Below are 17156 nucleotides of genomic sequence, written 5' to 3'. Positions count from 1 at the left end.
ACAGAGCATGCTGGGTTAAAATTTTGTCTTCCTGTCTCTGCCATCAAGCTGTAGGTTTTGAAGGCAGGCACTAGTTTAAGTCATCTTTACATCCTCTGCGCTTAGTGCCACCGACACATGGGCACTGTGTTTGTTGAACAAATACAGGCAGGACTTTTAAGATAAGAGGGCAGAGACATAGAAGATAAAGACCATGAACTTAGACGTAGTCATGCTTTCGAACCCCGTTCTGCCGTTTCCTAACTGCATGGCTTTGAGGAACACACTCTCTCCCAGTTGAGAGTTTACCATATAAAGGTGTCGTGAGGATGAATGTCTGCAAAGCTCTTAGCAGGCCACCTGTGCAAGTTCCCAACAATGATAGTTACTGTTATTACTGTTGTCACAGACAAGGGAGACAGGGACTGCATGAATAGCCTCCGATTAACTGCTCAGTCACTGTAGTGCCTTTCCGTTCAGCTCCAGGTCTGGCCATGCAACATGCTTGCATTGGCTGATGGGACACTAGTAAACTTGATGCAAGCAGAGGTGCCGAGATGTGAAAAAGACGGCCTGTTTCTGACTCCTTTCTTGAAACACTGCCAATGGAGGCTAGCCTGCTGGAAGGATGTAGGAGACATGGAGGATCCCAGCTGAGGCCACTGTCGATTAGCCACGTCACCACCAACCTGGCAACCGTCACAGATATGTAAGTGAGCCCCAGGGATATCAGCCAGGTCCACCCCGGTTCCGTAAGACCACTCAGCCAACCCAGAGGCTTAGGTGAAATAAATGATTGCTGTCTTAAGTCACTAAGTCAGAGTGACTTGTTACAAAGCAATAGCTAGCTGACACAGGGGCATGGTAGCCCTTGTCCTTAAAAACTGAAGGACAAATGAGAGAGAAAGTAATGGTCTGCCAAGTTTTATTTGTAGAGTCTAGTGAACTTGAACCAGAGAAAGCTGCAAAAAGTGGTTTGGAGAGTCACAGGGAAGGGACACTAGAAGCAGGTCCCTTCACCAGACCCTGCGGGAGCCCTTCAGGTGGAAAACTGAGGACACTTAAGGTGGGTGGTGGTTGGAGACAAGTCCAGGCAGGCAGTAGCAGGGCTGTAATGGGGGAGCTGAGGCCTGAGGGGTAGGGCTGGCCCTAGCCTGGCCCCTGCAGGTCTCAGGCCCTGGGGTCATACACCCGCCCCATGAAGACAGGGAACCTGTGCTGTGTGTCCCAGAGCAGGAAGAGGAAGGGTTGCTGTACTTCGAAGAGCAGCAAATTGCGGGCCACAGAGATAGCCGAGGCTGCAGCCGCCTCCACCCCACTCTCTGTCAGCTCCAGCACCGTCTGGTGCTGCATTGCAGAAACCTGAAGATCCAAGTTCTCTGTCAGCCGGCACAGGTTGAGGTCGTAAGAGAAATCAAAGAATTCTAGGGCATAACCAGAGAAAAACAATGAGTCAATGACCAGCCTGGAACCCTCAGCTGCTGGAGACATTTGTCCTGAATTTTCTCGGTCGGTCCCAAGTCCCAGTACTCTCTTCTTCCTCCTCCTTGCTTATCAAAAATATATATCACGACTTCTGGTCCAGTTCATGGGTTCCTCTGCCAGTGGGCCCATCTTCACTCCAACCACCACCTTCTTTCAAGTGGTGAGCGGCCTTGCTCTCACCCCCACACCTAAACCAGGAAAGTGATGTCTCTGCTTGTCAACAATGACCTTGGAATGAGGTACTGTATCGGAAAGAGGTCATTTGTCATCACATGAGGTCATATACAAGAGTGTGATATCATATACTGGAAACAAGAGCATCTACTAGAAGGTCAAGTTCTTTAACAGAAAATGAAGTGATATATCTGGACATGAAGTCAAAGATCAGGAAGTGAGGCCAAAGGTTAAGGAACGGAGTCTCTGTTGCCTCTCCTAAACTCAGAAGCCTCCAGAGCCTCTTGCCCAGATTGCCTCTTGCATATTCCTTGGAGTGGCTGAGTGTTGTGAAATGTCTCGGGGAGAAGCACCCGTGGCCCACCTTAGTCACCTGTTCCAGTCTCTGCCACAATGAACCACAGTGGAAACAGTCGAGGGAGCTGGAGACCTGGATTGGTGTTCTGGCTCACTGCTAACGAGCTCCAGGGACCTTGGCTAGGTCATGTACATTTTCTGAGTCACTTCCTCAATGCTCTCATGGGATAATAGCACCTGCCCTTCTAACTCACAGGACTGAGGGACAACCTGAGATTACGGATGTGAAAAATACTCTAACAGTGCTAACTGTCTTTTAGGGACCCCCCCCCCCCCCCGATGGTCTGGGAGCAAGCCCGGGCTGCCAGGGCTCACCCAGCTTCTCCATGACTGACAGCATGTCCTGCTTGCTCTTCACTTTGATGCGGGGCATCATCAGGAGAGTGGGCTGGGGCTTGGTCATCTCCAGCTTCCTCATGATCGCCTTGAACACAGACGTGGTGAGAGCCCGCTCCATGTCTTCAAGACGGTGTTTCATGTTCTGGGGCACCAGGATCACCAAGCTCAGGTTGTGGGTGAGCTGCAGCTGCCCCACCTGGAGAATAAGAGATGCACCTCAGTCTTCCTACCCTGTGAGTCCGGCCAAGGCTGACCTTCAGTCCGCTGCCCTAGTCTGTACTACTTCAGCAAGCAGCAGCCAGACCTCGGCTCCCGGGCTTTGCCATGAAATGGGGATGCCAGCTGGGTGAACAGTGCCGGTCTGACTCTGCGCTGGTGAGGTGCAGAGCATGAACACAAGTTTCTGCTCACACACTGACTCTGCTACTGACCAGCTATGTAATACAGGCACGTGATGTGAGCTCTGCGAGCCATTCCCTTCCTCTCAAGTGTCTTGTGCATGAAGTACATAACGTGTGAAAGGTGTCACCAGAGTTACTGGGTCAGTCCTTTTCTAAGACTTTTGATGGCTCTTCACTGCCTATGAGATTAAGTATATATCTCTTAGTGTGACATTCAAGATTGTGTACAAGCCGATCCCAGCTTACTTTTCCAGTTTGCGATTAGAATGACTTTCCCTGATGGCCAAACAAAAGTGTGAGAAGTGCAGGACCCATGGGTCTAATATAGGGGTTCTCAACCCAGGGCGAATTTGCCCCCAGGGGACATTTGGCAATGTCCAGAGACATTTTGGTTGTCATAGCTGTGGGTGGGTAGAACAGGGGGGCCACAGTGCTACTGGCATCTAGTGGGAAGAAGCCAGGGATGCTGCTAAATCCTCCAATGCCCAGTATAGTACCCCATAACAAAGAATTCTCTAACCCAAAATGTCAATTGTGCCAACGTTGAGAAATCTTAGACTAACAGGATATGAGACTATCATGAAAAGAACATTATGGTAGACGTTGAGATGGCTGAGAAGAATCTAGACTACAGAATTCAATTGGGTGATGAAAAAGACATCACATTGATACTCTCCCTCCATATACTCTGATTTAGCACTCTAAACATGCCATGATGGACTAAACATGCCATATATATTCACTGTCCTCTGCCTTACACATGTGCTATTCTGGTTTTGTTCAACAGTTATGAATGGTCAATTCATTGAATAGGGATGGATGAGCGGGCAGAAAAGTGCAGGAATGGTGAAAAGCCACCTCCTCCATGAAGTCTTCCCAGCTTCTCATACCTCCAATGAATTCCTTCATTCATTCATTCAGCAAACATATCATGAGCACTTATTACATGTGGCATTGTTCTGAGTGCTGGGGATATTGTTGTAAAAACAAGACATGTAAGGTCTCTGTTCCCAAGGAGAGAGAGAGTATTTCAGGGAGATAGATAATATTGTAATCAAATAATTGCAAATAACATAATTTCAGATAGTGATAAAAACCATGAATATACTAAAACAGGGTGATGTTACAGGGTGAGAAGGGGGGGCTCCTTTAAGGAGGGGGAAGGCCCCTCCACCAAGGTGACCTCTGAGCAGACCTGGATGAACAGAAGTAACAAGTGAAAATCTGAGGAAAGGAGGATCTAGGCAGAGGAAAAGCGAAGGACAGCCCCCAAGTGGAAACAAGCCTGGAGTTCCCAGACATATCCTTTACTTCTCAGCCTAGAACGAAGTCACACGTGTGTCTCCCATTGTTTTCTGTCTCATAGGTCTGCGTCTTGCTCTCCTAATGAGGCGAAATATCTGATCACTGGGCATGAGACAATTTACTAAGTAGAATCCTCTGGGCTGCATATTCTGTCTTCCCTCCTCCCTCCCCATCCACTGAAATTACACTGTTCAATTTCTGCTAAGGAATTTAAGCCATTTAATACATGTGCTCACGCATGCTTACCACATGTATACACACAGATATACACATGTACACATACGCATGCATGCTGTATATGCATGCATACATTAGATGCACAGCAGAGAAACACAACTCACTTTTTGCCATTCAACACAGCAGAGATGAATGAAGAAACTTTAGAATCCTGCTTTCCAGCCTAAAATATACAACGTCTGCCTCGGCCTAGGCTGAAGAAGGGAGAAAGAGAAAAGACAGGGTGGAAATACAGAGGGAAGGAGTAGAAATGATGAATTAGCAAGGGTGCACCCCAAAGTGATGGGGCCATAGCAGAGAGAAATCAGGACACTCAAGAGTGGCAAGAGCCAAGAACTTACCTTGGCCTTCAAAGTCGGGTCAGTGAAATGGGCCACCGGGTACTTCTTGCTGGTCATCATGGGCACTTTTATCGCAGAGGATTTGTGGTAAAAGGGCTCTGTCGTGGTTTTTGTGTGATCGAATGTTGTCTTCCACTTGGCTGGAGGGAAGGGGGGTGGTTACTCTAATGCAGGTGAAGAGAGGATGGAGAGCTGAAATACTTGTTAGCAAGGGGTGGGACAGGTACCATGGGATCCAGTCCTGGAACTTGAAGGCAGGAGGGGAGGAAGGACTCAGGAAGGGAAGATGATCTGGTCCAGGGCTCACTTACCACTCAGGTAGATCGCGTTGAGGAGGACAAACTGGGTGTCGGAGGGCAGGTTGTCTAGTATCTGTTTGATCCTGTGGTTGGTCTTCTCTGCCACCCAGGTGTTGATGAGGTCCAAATTGTCACTACTGTCATTTCCCAGGACTCTGGGACTGCTGCCATACAGGCTCCGAGAGGCGTTCACAAAGGCATCCCTTATGGCCACGTCTGGGGGGGCGGGGGACAGGTGGAGAGAAGGAGGCATGAGTCCCTTGAACACCCTCTCCCCTTCCAAAAGCAGGCTTTGAGAGGGAGCTTGTTTCCTGTCACTTGCTGCTCACTCCAATGAACACAGCACATTGGAGCAGAGGTCCAGCCCACCCCTCATTGCCATGGCAATGAGGCCCAAAGAAGGCAAATCCTGAACTGGGACAGAAGACATGCCCATCCTAGGCTCTTGCTGCTGCTGCTTGCCATGTGGCCATAGCTCAGCTAGATAACTCTGAGAGCTGAACTTCCGTTTGCCTGTATATTTCCTCTTTTCTTCCCTTCATTAAAGAGGGAACAGAGTCCGCTTCCTGGCCTCAGCAGAAGTTTGTAACCAGACTTCCTGGCTTTTGCTCTCCAAAGCCCAGGTCCACTAAAGACAATAGTGTTTGAAAGAGAAACTTTTCCTGGACTAAATAACTAATATTGAATGCAGCTGTATTTTCCACCAACCTAGCAAGACAGAGGACAAAGTTGATTTATAGCAAATAAGTAAATGCCAATGTTAATCAAATACATCTGAGCCATATTTTCTCAACCCTAAAAAGAGGGTGTTTTTTTCGTTTGTTTGCTTTTTAAGATAATGGGGTGATAGGTGAATTTTCTTTCTCTTTGCTTTTCTGTATTTTCTCAGTGTCTACAATGAAGGAGTATTGTTTTCCTAAGTTAAAAAAAATAGACAGGAAAAAAATGTTTCCCCTTATTTAAACAGAGGGTCAGACTAGATCTGTAGGTTTCAAACCTTATTAAGCAGCAGAACTATGTTTTCAAATGAAGTCATGTCTGAAGCCCATAATATAAAAGGGCTCTGGTTGAGGCTGGGCAGGAGCTCAGAGCCTAACTGGCTCCATCTCCCTTTCACAGGAAGTGGTGCCCCCCCCCCCCCCAGCCTCCCTAATCCCCCACTCCCACCATGCATGACTCCCGAAGCAGCTCAGCCTCAGAACCCTAGGGCTCTGGGGAACAAAATTTGAAAATAACTGCATTAGATCATTTGGGAAGTTTATTGCTCTTATTACCTACTTAATAATCTAACCCATGTAAATGACAACAAATTGATATAATACCAAAAAACGTACAAAGACTAGGAGCCCCAAGACTCCCCCAACCCAGATTAGCAAAGAAAAATTTTTTATCTATAGCTCTCTAGCCTGAACTCGATCTATTCATGAACTCGTACACTAAACAGAGTTGATGAATGCAAATGACTTGCCCAGAGTCTCACCAGGGGAACTACCCAGCTCCTGGAGCCACTTGATATGTCTGCTGAGGCCCTTACCTGCTCTGCAGTCCATCAAAATGTATTAGCCTTAACTCCCTCTGTCCTCTTTCCGTAGTGCTGGGTCCCCTCAGAATCCCCTCAGGACCCCCTGCTCAGCAGCTGCGACCCCGCCCTGGGCACTCACCTGGACTGTGGAAGATCTGAGAGACTGAGGTAAAGCCTTTGGAAGTGAAGGCCTTCAGGGCCTCATGGACACAGGTAAAGTCCTTGGGGTACGAGAGGACGGTCTCCAGGTTTTCCTTGGTGCTGCTCCCAGCCCCTACAACAAAGGGTAGAGATGAGGGGCAACTGCAGGAGGCGTGGGGGCCCCACCATTCAGGACCAGTTTTGAGGGACCAGGCTGGAATGGGGGGTTGTTGCCTGCTCTGGAGGGGAATCACATTATCCCCACAGATGGAAACATGGTCTTGGAAGACTGATTTTTATTCCCCTCATCATTCAAAGCCTGGTCCAATCACTATTTCACATTAACTATTATTTAGTTGGTTTGGGTTTACACAGGTTCACCCTGTAGGCAGGGACGCTAGATCACTATTAAAAGGAGACATCAGAGAATTATAAAAGACGATGGATGCGCAATACCCTTTCAGGTATTCATTATTAAATATTTATTGTACACATCTTCTGTACAGTAATAGATAAAATTGATTGAGCACTTACTTGGTTCCAGGCATTAAAGTGTTTCCCCAGTATGATGTCATTGAATCATAATAACCCTTTTACATAAGGATAATTACTATCCCCATTGTGCGGATGAGGAAACTGAGGTTTTAAGGGATTAAGTGATCTACTCAGTTTAAGACCACAGAGTTAATAAGTGGAGGATTGAAACAGGATTCAAGCCGCATCTTTTGGGCAATAAAGAAATTAACCCAAACCCATCAACTGAAATGTGCCTCCTAGGGGACATTTGGCAATGTCTAAAAACACTTTGGTTGTCATGAATGGAGCGGGGTGGAGGGTTGCTAGCAGCATCTAGTGGGTAGAGGATAAGGATGTTAGGATTCTGGGATTCCAGAAGGGTTCTTATGCTCATTGTATTATTGGCTCTAGTAGCCTGCCTGGAATTTCCCCCTTGCAGTGACTGTCTCCAGGGCTTGTAGCAATTTGTGCCATTCCTAGGGTAATTACCCCTGAGGACTTGACACTGATCCCTCAGGAAGGCACAGAGATTAACATTTTTTTGACCTCCCACCAAGCCGCACTGGGCTATCTGCTTAACTTTCAGAGGTAAATACAACCATCTCCATTTTTACACATGAGGACTCAGGCTCAAAAAGCTAAGTCTGTGGTGATTGGAAGGAGAACTGACTCTGGGTGGTGAACACACAATGGGATTTATAGATGATGTATTACAGAATTGTACACCTGAAATCTATGTAATTTTACTAACAATTGTCACCCCAATAAATTAAAAAAAAAAAAAAAAAGTTACGTGATTTACCCAAGGCCCCACAGCTAGGAAGCAGCGTTATCACAATTCTACTCTACTCTACGTCTATCACTTTCAGTTGCAGCTCCCTTATTGCCTTACCTTGAACAATGGGTGGCGGCTGGGACCTTGTTTTATATGTTCTCGTATAGTCTATAGGGTTTTATAAGCAATAGTGCCTATTAAATCATTGTTAAATGAAATAAATGAGTGTTGAAGAATAAAAAGATTACTCCTCCCCCCACACGTGGCCCATTTTTACAGCTTCCTCACAGAGGCATAGCTTTGTATCTGGGTTGGGGAGAACATACAGCCTGGAGAGAACTCAGTCAGGTTCTTACCAAGCAGGACCTGAGTGAGCAGGCTAGCGATGCTGAAAGGGGAAAAAGCCATGTTGGTCTCAGCTTTCTTCACTGACGAGAAGGCGTGGTAGAGCTTCAGGGAGAAATCCATCAAAGCCTCCCTCAATATGGTGTCTGCTGAATGACTCTCCGAGTCAGGGCAGGAAATGATAGGCCCCGGGCAGAGGGGCCCAGTAGTGGGCTGGGTAGTTGGTTGAATGGGTTCAGTGGTGGACTGGTTGCAGGACTGGGAGGTGGGTGGCAAAGTGGTATTGGCTGTTAGGATGGTTGAGTTGGTTGTCGGCATGGTGGAAGAGTCCACGGTGTGTTGCGTGGGTAGATTCTTGGGGCTCTCCACGCTGTGCTGAATGGATACATTCCTGGGGTTCTCATCCTCTGAGGTGTTTTCTTTGCTTTCCCCTGGCAGGCTCTCTGGATCCATGGAGCTGTTGCTGGTACCATTCAGATTTGAGGAGGCTCTAGCCTGTGGTTCAAGAAACTGAGTTCCATTTTTCTCTGAGGCACAGTCCCCTCAAACACTCAAAGCAAGAAGAGACGGTGGGATGTGGACAATAGCCTGTACCTGAAAATAATTCCTGAAAAAGCCTGGAGGGTAAAAGGTGTGTCCTGAAGCCACCACTACTAATTCCTTCAGAGAGAGGGCAAGGCAGGAGCAGGGTGGGGGTGGGCGCAGGGATATTCTCTGTGGAAGACGAGGACTACGCAGGGAGTCTGTTATTGCTGAGCAATTACTGCCATATAGAAAGTTGTTTCCCAAACTTTGGAGCTGAGTGTCAACAGCCATTTATCTATGTTCTTGCAATTATTAAAATATTTTTTAAAATATTTGCCCGTCTTGGCTAACCTACCTGGCCAGTATAGTTATTTGAGCTTGTGGCCTTTGCTTTAAAACAATGATTTTTCATATTGTAGGTTGCAACCCATTAGTGGGTATTGAAAACAACAGTCATTCCAAAAGGAAGGAAGGAAGGAAGGAAGGAAAAGGGGAGAGGAAGTGAAGAGGAGATGGGAGGAGAGGAAGGCGGAAGAAAGGAAGGAAAAGGGGAAGAAGAAATAGTATAGACCAATGGCTCTCAGAGACAATTTTGACCCCAGAGGACATGTGGCAATATCTGGAGGCATTTTTGGTTGTCATAAGGGAGGGAAAGAGATGGGGGGAGGGCGGAGACGCTACCGGAATCTAGTGGATAGAGGCCAGGGACACTGCAACACATCCTAAGATGCACAGACAGCGCATCATAAAGAGGAATTATCCAGCCCCAAATGTCCACAGTTCCAGGCTGAGAAATCATGTATTATTCCATTTCACTGATCAAAGAAACCTATGCTGAGGCATATTAAGTAACTAGCCCAGGGTCTCACAGAAGCGGGAGGAAGAAGTAGGAGTCAAACTTCGGTCTGATTCTAGGTCCCGGCTCATCACTACATCACCTGCTGAATCTCAAAGGGCACTACGGTGCCACCTTCCACACACTTGAACACATAGGCCAAAGTAAGCATCCAAGTAAGCACCCAAGCACTAGGCTCAGCCCTTACCGATGACCTCCCAGACCACCGGGACCTCGCATTGCGATTAACCCCCACTCAGGCCCAGGTGTGTCTGCTGCCACTCCCCCTCGGCTTTTCACAGGCTCCAGCCTTGGGAGAGCCTGTGTCTCGGCAGCCAACATCCTACCTCGCAGCTCAGCGTCCACAACAACCCCTTGCTTTTATATCACAAAACGCAGTCCACCTCTTTGCCCTCTTTGGTCCTTCTCTTTTATTCTCCACTTTACACATCAGGGCAGGTAGTCTCGGAGAAGTGACTTGCTAAGGCCACCACGGCTGGTGCGTAGCGGGCTAGGATTCGAACCTGCTTCCATCTGAGTCCCTACCCCCACCCCCACCCCTGCTCTTTCCACGCTCTCTACGAATGTCGCTTGCTCATAACTCTTCTCAGGCTCCGGAGCCTAAAGGGTTAACCCTCAGCCCCCCCACCCCCCACCCCACGAAGGGGCCACTCACCCCGGCCAGCAGCAGCAGCAGCAGGAGGGTCAGCGGGGTCAGCCTGGAGGCCATCTGGGCGGCGACGTCAGCCCGGACCTGCGGAGCAAGCCTGCGTGGAAGCCAGCTCCGGGGCTCGGCGGGCCCCCACCCCGGGGCCCGCCCCCATTCCATTCCAGGCCCTAGACCCTCTCAGCGAATGCCGTCCTCCTCCCTCTCCCAGCCACCTCCTCCCTGGCTCCTCCCTCTGTTTTGTTTTCTCCAAACCGCTTCCCTTTCCCGGCACCCGCTGGCCCTGCCTCTCCCCCCAGGCCCGGTCTCCGTCCATCTGTTCCATCCAGGGGGTCCTGCTTTAGCCAAACAATGAGGCCAGAGGCTGGGGGAGAAGAGGTGGTCCAGAGGGGGTTGGGCACGACAACCTTGGAGGGGAGAGGGGACAGGAGAGGGGAGGGGGGACAGAAGTCTCAAGTGGAAGCAAGCCTATAGAGACTGCAGAGATAAAACGGGGCGGGAAACTGGGGGAGGGAAAGAGAGAGATGAGGAGACCGCCACCCCCACCCCCCCAAGAACCAAACCTGCTCCCAACTCCTGGTCACTGAGCAGCTTCAGGGCAGACTGAGTGGATAGTCCCACGGGGTCAGGGAGGGTGGGGTGTGTGTGTGTGGCTGGGCGAGGGGGGGGGCGGTTGTTGGTCTTCGCTATTGGCTGGCCTAGGACACTGCCCAGTTACAAATTAAGGATGATTGATCACTGGTGTGAGTTCCCGTAAATCATGATGGGTCAGATCCGTTAGTGGGGCTTTGGGGGTCGGGCCTGGGATTTAGCCCTGAGTCGGCAGGGTGGGGAAGCTTGGGTGAAACTCTCAGCTTTACACAAGGAAACTTATCCCCCGTCTTCATGGGCCGTGATAAAAAACAGCACAGGCACAAAGTGCTCCACAGCACACAAGCAGCCAGCTTTTCGGGATTTGCTCATCTCTGATGATTTTCCAAGTAACCCTTTGGAAATAGGCCTGTGGGGACAGAGCCCCAGAAAGCAGTTTCCAGGCTCTCGGCCTCACATAGAAAGGTGTTGGCTCGGGTAGTAAATGGCCATCAACTGTGGCTAGTTGGCCGTCAGCTGTAACCAGTGAGCCATTGGCCACTGATATAACTGCTGTGACTACGCAAGCAGAAGAAATGGGGGCTAGCAAGAAGATGGTGGCTGAGCTAGCAAGAGCAGATTGCAGAGAGGCGGATGCTGCCAGGGAGAATATAGTGATATGACTCCCCTACTTATGGCTCCGTGGGTGTTCCTTTTTGGCCTCACAGTGTCCTGCGTTCTTATGTGGGGAGCAGGAGCTGAGACCCCACCATGACACCCTGCACGACAAATGGCGCAGCGAGCAGGGTCTCCTGCACAACAAGGCCCCATTGTGCCCATTTGATACTTAAGAAACCAAGCCTTGGAGCATTTCGTGTCAGGTTCATGATCACAGTCACGTGGAGATAAGCCTGGATTGGACCTAAATCTCCTGAGGGCCTAACCTGGTCCCTGCTCTCCCTTGTATGCTCTGTGGGTGTGCTGCTTCTCCTCTGGGCCTCCTCGAATTGTGGTTCTTTCCCTGTAATATACGCGAGTCCCAAGCACCCAGCCCAGCAAGCATTAGCCTTAAGTAACAAACAAAACAAAACAAAACAAAAATCCAGAAAGCTGGGGTATGTGTGTTGGAGGGAGAAGTAGCAGTGGTCTGGGAACCAACACACCTGGCTGTGAAACCTGGCCTCCTGTGTGACCCTGGCAAGTTCCTTTTCCTCTCGGCACCTCTCCTCTCAGGGTTGCCAGATAAAATACAGGGAGCCCAATGAAATTTGAATTTTAGATAAATAAAAAATAATTTTTTTGAAGTATGTTCCATGCAATATTGGGACATACACACAAAAAAACATTTTTTTTGTCATTTACCTGAAATTCAAATTTAACTGGGCATTCAGTATCTGATTTACTAAATCTGTCCATCATAACTCCTTTGAAAAACAAGACAGTCTCTGATGACCTAACACAGCTCTAATGTTTGTGATCTTCTCACTGCTGGGCCTGTCCTGTTTGGGACATTCAGGAAAGTTGGCTGCTAGCACTGCTACTCTAAGGTACTGACAAAGGACAGAAGTGAGACAGGATGTTTGTATGTCTCCTTGGGGGGTCTTTGGAAGAGACCCATAAAGACTCGACACCTGCTTTGCGGTGCTTCATTCCCGGTGGCCACTTGGGAACCTCCTAACCTGTGGGGAAGTTTTTTCACACCAGCGCCGTGTGAGGAATAGAGGGACGAAATAAAATGGAGTCACTATAGTCAAGCTGCTAAGTTACTAAAATCAAGTAGGATGAGGTAAAAGGAAATGATTCTATTCTTGTTTTAACCAGCCTGGGAACTTAAATTTTTGAACTTGCCAGTCCTGTGTCAATGCCTGGAGATACATCAAACCTCCAGATAACCTGATTATCCCCCAAAGGACTCACGTTTCCAGATCACCTGGCATCCATCATCCAGACTGACAACTGTCCTGGACCAATCCTAGGGCTAAGAATGCAGGTCTGGAGGCGGCCAGTTAGCTCAGTTGGTTAGAGCTCAGTGCTCTTAACAACAAGGTTGCTGGTTCGATCCCCACATGGCAGAGCTGCGCCCTCCACAACTAATTGAAACAACTACTTGACTTGGAGCTGATGGGTCCTGGAAAAACACACTTAAATACATAAGAAGTTTTTTTTTTTTTTTAAAAGCAGGACTGATTATTCTCAAGAAGGCACTTTTTACTATAAGAACTCAACTTTTCTTTTTCCTTCAGAACACTTCTGGGGTTTTGCCTAGCTGTGAGTCCAGAGTGCAAACTCTAAGATCCTTAAATAAATCTTTATCATTTATTTCTAGCCAAAGCTTCCAGACTCTTTTTGGGTTCATTTGACACATGGTTGGAGCAGCTGCAGACACAATACCACTTCTCTATCTCCAGGGCCCAAGTTGAGGGCCTCAAAGGCACATTGAGCTTGTAGGTTCTGGATAATGGGTCAGCCAAAGAAAAAGAAGGTGGTGGAAAACAACCTCACTTATCCTCTTATTAATTCTCATGGCACCTATGAAGTGGGTGCTAACATGAGTCCCATTTTAAATGATTTTTTTTTAAAATGAGATTCACAGAAATTAACTGATTCACTCACCCAACACAGCTAGTAAGTGACAGAGCCAGGATATGGACCAAGTCTGTTTGAACCTGCAATCCTGTATTTACCTCTATAAATTACTGGCATATGCCAAAGGTTAGCCTAAAGCAGGCAGCAGAGTGAGCATCCTGTGCCCAGCTGCAGGAGTCTGACGCTGTATGGACCAAAATCTCAAGGTGGACAAGGCCCAATTGGGAGGTTTTCCCAGCCTGTGGTTCTACCTCCACCAGCCATCTTTGCTCTCTGGCCAAAGCCATCTCTGCTCTCTCGATATTTGGAAGGTTCTCTGCTTTGTGCAGACTCTCCTGCCTGAAGAGCTGGAGCTGAAGCTGAGGGTCTCCCTGACTGAGACACTAGCACTTTTCTGCTGGAGGTTGACTTAATTGAAGTGTGTGGAGAATTTCTCCCTCGTGTGGATGTTCAGATAGTCAATCAGCTTCGGGATGTGAATTCAGTCCTTCCCCCACCCCTGGGGACAGGTCTAGGGTTTCTGTGCCATGAGAACCTTCCCTCTGGTGGATGAGGGGGGATGATGAGCCCACAGGGACCTCTTCCCCTATGTTGTATGTGTACATGGCTTCTCCCCTCTGTGACTTTCCTGGTGTTGGACAAGGTTCAAGTTCTCACTAAAGCTCTTTTCTGTACTCAGAGCATTTTATCAGGTTTTTCTCCCACGTGTGTCCTCAGATACTGAGAGATACGCGTGACTGTGGGTCAATCTGTATACCTACAGTTTATCCTCTGAAGAAAAATTATACAAAACTTGGAAATCAGGCAAAAGAATCAGGGGCAACTGGTTTTCAGAACACAGACCGTCATTCAAGTGCTGATGTTCTCAGTTCCCCCACAGACAGGACTCTGGTACCACCCTGGATGCAGAGAGAAGTTGATTAGTTAGAAAGAATGCCTTGGGCATGTGGGGGCTAAAAAAAATAATAGTTCTCCTCCCACCTTCTAAGTTCTTCTAGCTGGGCTAATAATCAAATTAACAGAGACAGATTAACAGGAGGAAATCAAATATTTAATACATGTGCATGGGGAATTCACATAGGCATGAAAATTCCAAAGGCACTGAGGCAACATTGGGTACATATGACATTTTTGGACAAAGGAGAAAAGTGGGGGACAGGGTATTAGATTTCAGAAGTGAGAATGGGTGGTTTACAGGTAGTTGAGGAAAAGCAGAACATACATGGCTGCAGGCAAATTCTTTGGGGCAACTCAGAAACAATAGGACACAGGGGGTATCTAGTTAACAGGCCTGGAGTCTTCCTGACTAATGCTGGGGTGAATTTTCTTCAGGTGGTGAGCCCAGGCTCCCTTCCTAAGGCAGGTTTTTCTGTCTGAATCTTTTGGGCAGGAAAGACAGAGAAGGTCAAAGGTTCTTTCTGAGTCTTTTGTTTCTTAATAAACAGCTTAAAATCAATATCCCAAAAAGCAGCTTCAGGGTGGAAAAGTTTTGGTTCTCGTCAGGCATTAGGGCCCAATCCTCTTTTTAGTACCCTGGCTGAGAAATACCATTCTAGAGGAATAATTTTTTTTACTTCTTACTTACTATGGATCCGGGCCCAGAGTCGATACAAAACAGGTAAGATGAAAATATTTTTTGTCTGGTAGAGATGAGAGTGAAATGGAAACATTTGGAAGAGAGGATAATGATAACCACGAATTTATGGTCTTATTGGGCGGTAGCCAATTTAGTAGTTAATTTAGCTTTGTTATTCTAGCATTCTTTTTTCCCTGAGTACACACACACACACACGCACACACACGCACACACACTCACACACATGCACACACACCAGTTTCTTGCATCATTCTTTGAACCAGCTTTGCCATCCTGATGTTTGTCTCAATGTTCTCACTGTGTATTTGTGTGAGAATGTTTCTGCCATTCTGAGAACTGTGGTTTGGCTTTCCCTTTTGTGGGTTTATGGATGCTTTGTAAGTAAAGATGCACTGAACCTTGTCTCCTATTTCCAACAAACATAGTCCTCTCTGGGGGAAGGCACAGGTTTGGAAGCCAGGAGTGAAGGAGCTGTGGGGGTTCTTGCACCCCTGACATCTTCACTCATTGCTTTTCTCACCAGCCTGTCTCACATGGGCTCTTTCCTGCTCAACTTTCCAGTGACCTAGCCTTCCTGGGAACCCACTAGAAAATCTACATTCACAGGACCTTTCTGCTAAAGACCCTCTTCTCAGACATTAGCACTCCCATGTCCATTATAGCACTATTCACAATAGCTAAGATGTGGAAACAACCTAAATGTCCGTCGACAGATGGATGGGTAGAAAGAATGTGATACGTATATACAATGGAGTACTATTCAGCCTTAAGAAAGAAGGAAATTCTGCAATATGAGACAACATATTGGACCTTGAGGACATTACGCTAAATGAAATAAGCCAGACACAGGAAGACAAACACTATATGATTCCACTCATATGAGATACCTAAAATAGTCAAATTCATAAAATCAAAGATTGGAATGGTGGTTACCAGAGGCTGTGGGGGAGGGGAGTTCTGGGGAGTTATTAATCAACAGGCATACAGTTTTAGTTAAATAAGATGAACAAATTCTAGAGATCTGCTGTACAATATTGTACCTATAGTCCACAATAATGTACGATTAAAATTTGTTAAGAAGATAAATCTCATGTTGTGTTCTTATCAAAATAAAATAAAACTGTCCCTCTTCTTTTCATCTTCCCTCAGTCTCCCAGTAGGAGGCGGGTGGCAATGGGAGACAAAGACAGGAATTAGATTGAAATAACTTTTCAGACACAAACACCCTGAAACCCACACTCACAGCCTATTTGAAGACCCTGGAAGGCCAAGGAATACCAAACTCTTCTGGGTAGATCATAAACGTGCAATGACTCCTTATGAGTGTTCTAAATGGGCTAATTTTATTTAAGGAAATTTAATATTATTCTGTCAGCGTTATCACTACAATGTCACATACATGTTTTGTAAAAATTTTCAGACAACCCAGACATTTATGAAATGAAAGTTATTCCAAATAGAACTGCTGGTAATAGTTGCAAGTGTATTCTTCCAAACTCTCTTCTCCATTTATAAAACCGTATATGCTTCTCCCATACACAGAATTATTACTCTTCCACAATTTCTTTTCTTACTTAATTAAGTATCACAGGCATTGTTCCATGTCATTACAGGACATTCTTCCTAATAGCTGCCTAGTGTTCCATTGTATGGCTGTATCACAAAGTATTTCTTTGATCTCACAGTGAGAGATATTTAGGTTGATTTCCAAGCCCCCTAACTCCATGCAGGTTCCAGAAAACTGCCTTTTGCCTGCCTAAGTCCATACTTCTCACTCAGAACTTACCTGGATTCTCTGCCACATTTCTGTCTCTGACCTTTGATTCCAGCTCTCTGTTGCCACCTCTTTGGATAGAAAACCCAGGTTTGGACTATTTACTCAGCTGTGAATGTGGTCCCCTTCAGATTGTGATTTCTTGTTTTGAATCTTGTTTTGAGATATCTATTTATCTATCTATCTATCTATCTATCTATCTATCTATCTATCTATCTTGAAAAAGAGAGAGAGAAAAACAAAGGTCAGTTTTTGTTCTCGTCAGGCCATCTAATTATAGATGGCATTATTCAAAGTTCACTGATTTATATGTATATATGTACGTACACTCGCGTGCGCGCACACACACACACACACACACACACACACACACCCCGTTGGTTCTG

At 47.0% G+C, this 17156-nt stretch overlaps 1 protein-coding gene across 2 annotated transcripts; it reads right to left on the bottom strand.

Moving 5' to 3' along the window:
- Positions 1–887: 887 nt before the first annotated feature.
- SERPING1 (serpin family G member 1) lies at positions 888–10890 on the bottom strand. 2 transcript variants are annotated; one of them, XM_019715418.3, is made up of 8 exons: positions 10807–10890; positions 10253–10330; positions 8228–8726; positions 6579–6713; positions 4930–5133; positions 4619–4758; positions 2311–2530; positions 888–1403 (listed from the first exon to the last, which is right to left on the bottom strand). In XM_019715418.3, exons 2-8 carry the CDS (start codon positions 10304–10306, stop codon positions 1150–1152), a joined length of 1506 nt encoding a protein of 501 aa, XP_019570977.3. In that variant the 5' UTR covers positions 10307–10330; positions 10807–10890; the 3' UTR covers positions 888–1149. The 2 variants fall into 2 exon arrangements, with proteins under 2 accessions (XP_019570977.3, XP_019570978.3); XM_019715419.3 differs by having other exon boundaries at positions 8228–8711; positions 10807–10888.
- Between the last annotated feature and the right edge of the window lie 6266 nt (positions 10891–17156).

This window comes from Rhinolophus sinicus, chromosome 14 (assembly GCF_057876585.1).
Source record: "Rhinolophus sinicus isolate RSI-liver-muscle chromosome 14, RSI-T2T, whole genome shotgun sequence".
Classification (NCBI taxonomy): Eukaryota; Metazoa; Chordata; class Mammalia; order Chiroptera; family Rhinolophidae; genus Rhinolophus; species Rhinolophus sinicus.
This window is presented reverse-complemented; position numbering and strand designations above follow the sequence as displayed.

Coding starts and splice junctions, on each gene's coding strand:
- SERPING1 (XM_019715418.3), bottom strand. CDS start 10,306: ATGGCCTCCAGGCTGACCCCGCTGACCCTCCTGCTGCTGCTGCTGCTG. Junction 6,714..8,227: donor GCTCACTCAGGTCCTGCTTG/GTAAGAACCTGA, acceptor CCTTTGTTGTAG/GGGCTGGGAGCAGCACCAAG. Junction 1,404..2,310: donor GTCAGTCATGGAGAAGCTGG/GTGAGCCCTGGC, acceptor GTTATGCCCTAG/AATTCTTTGATTTCTCTTAC.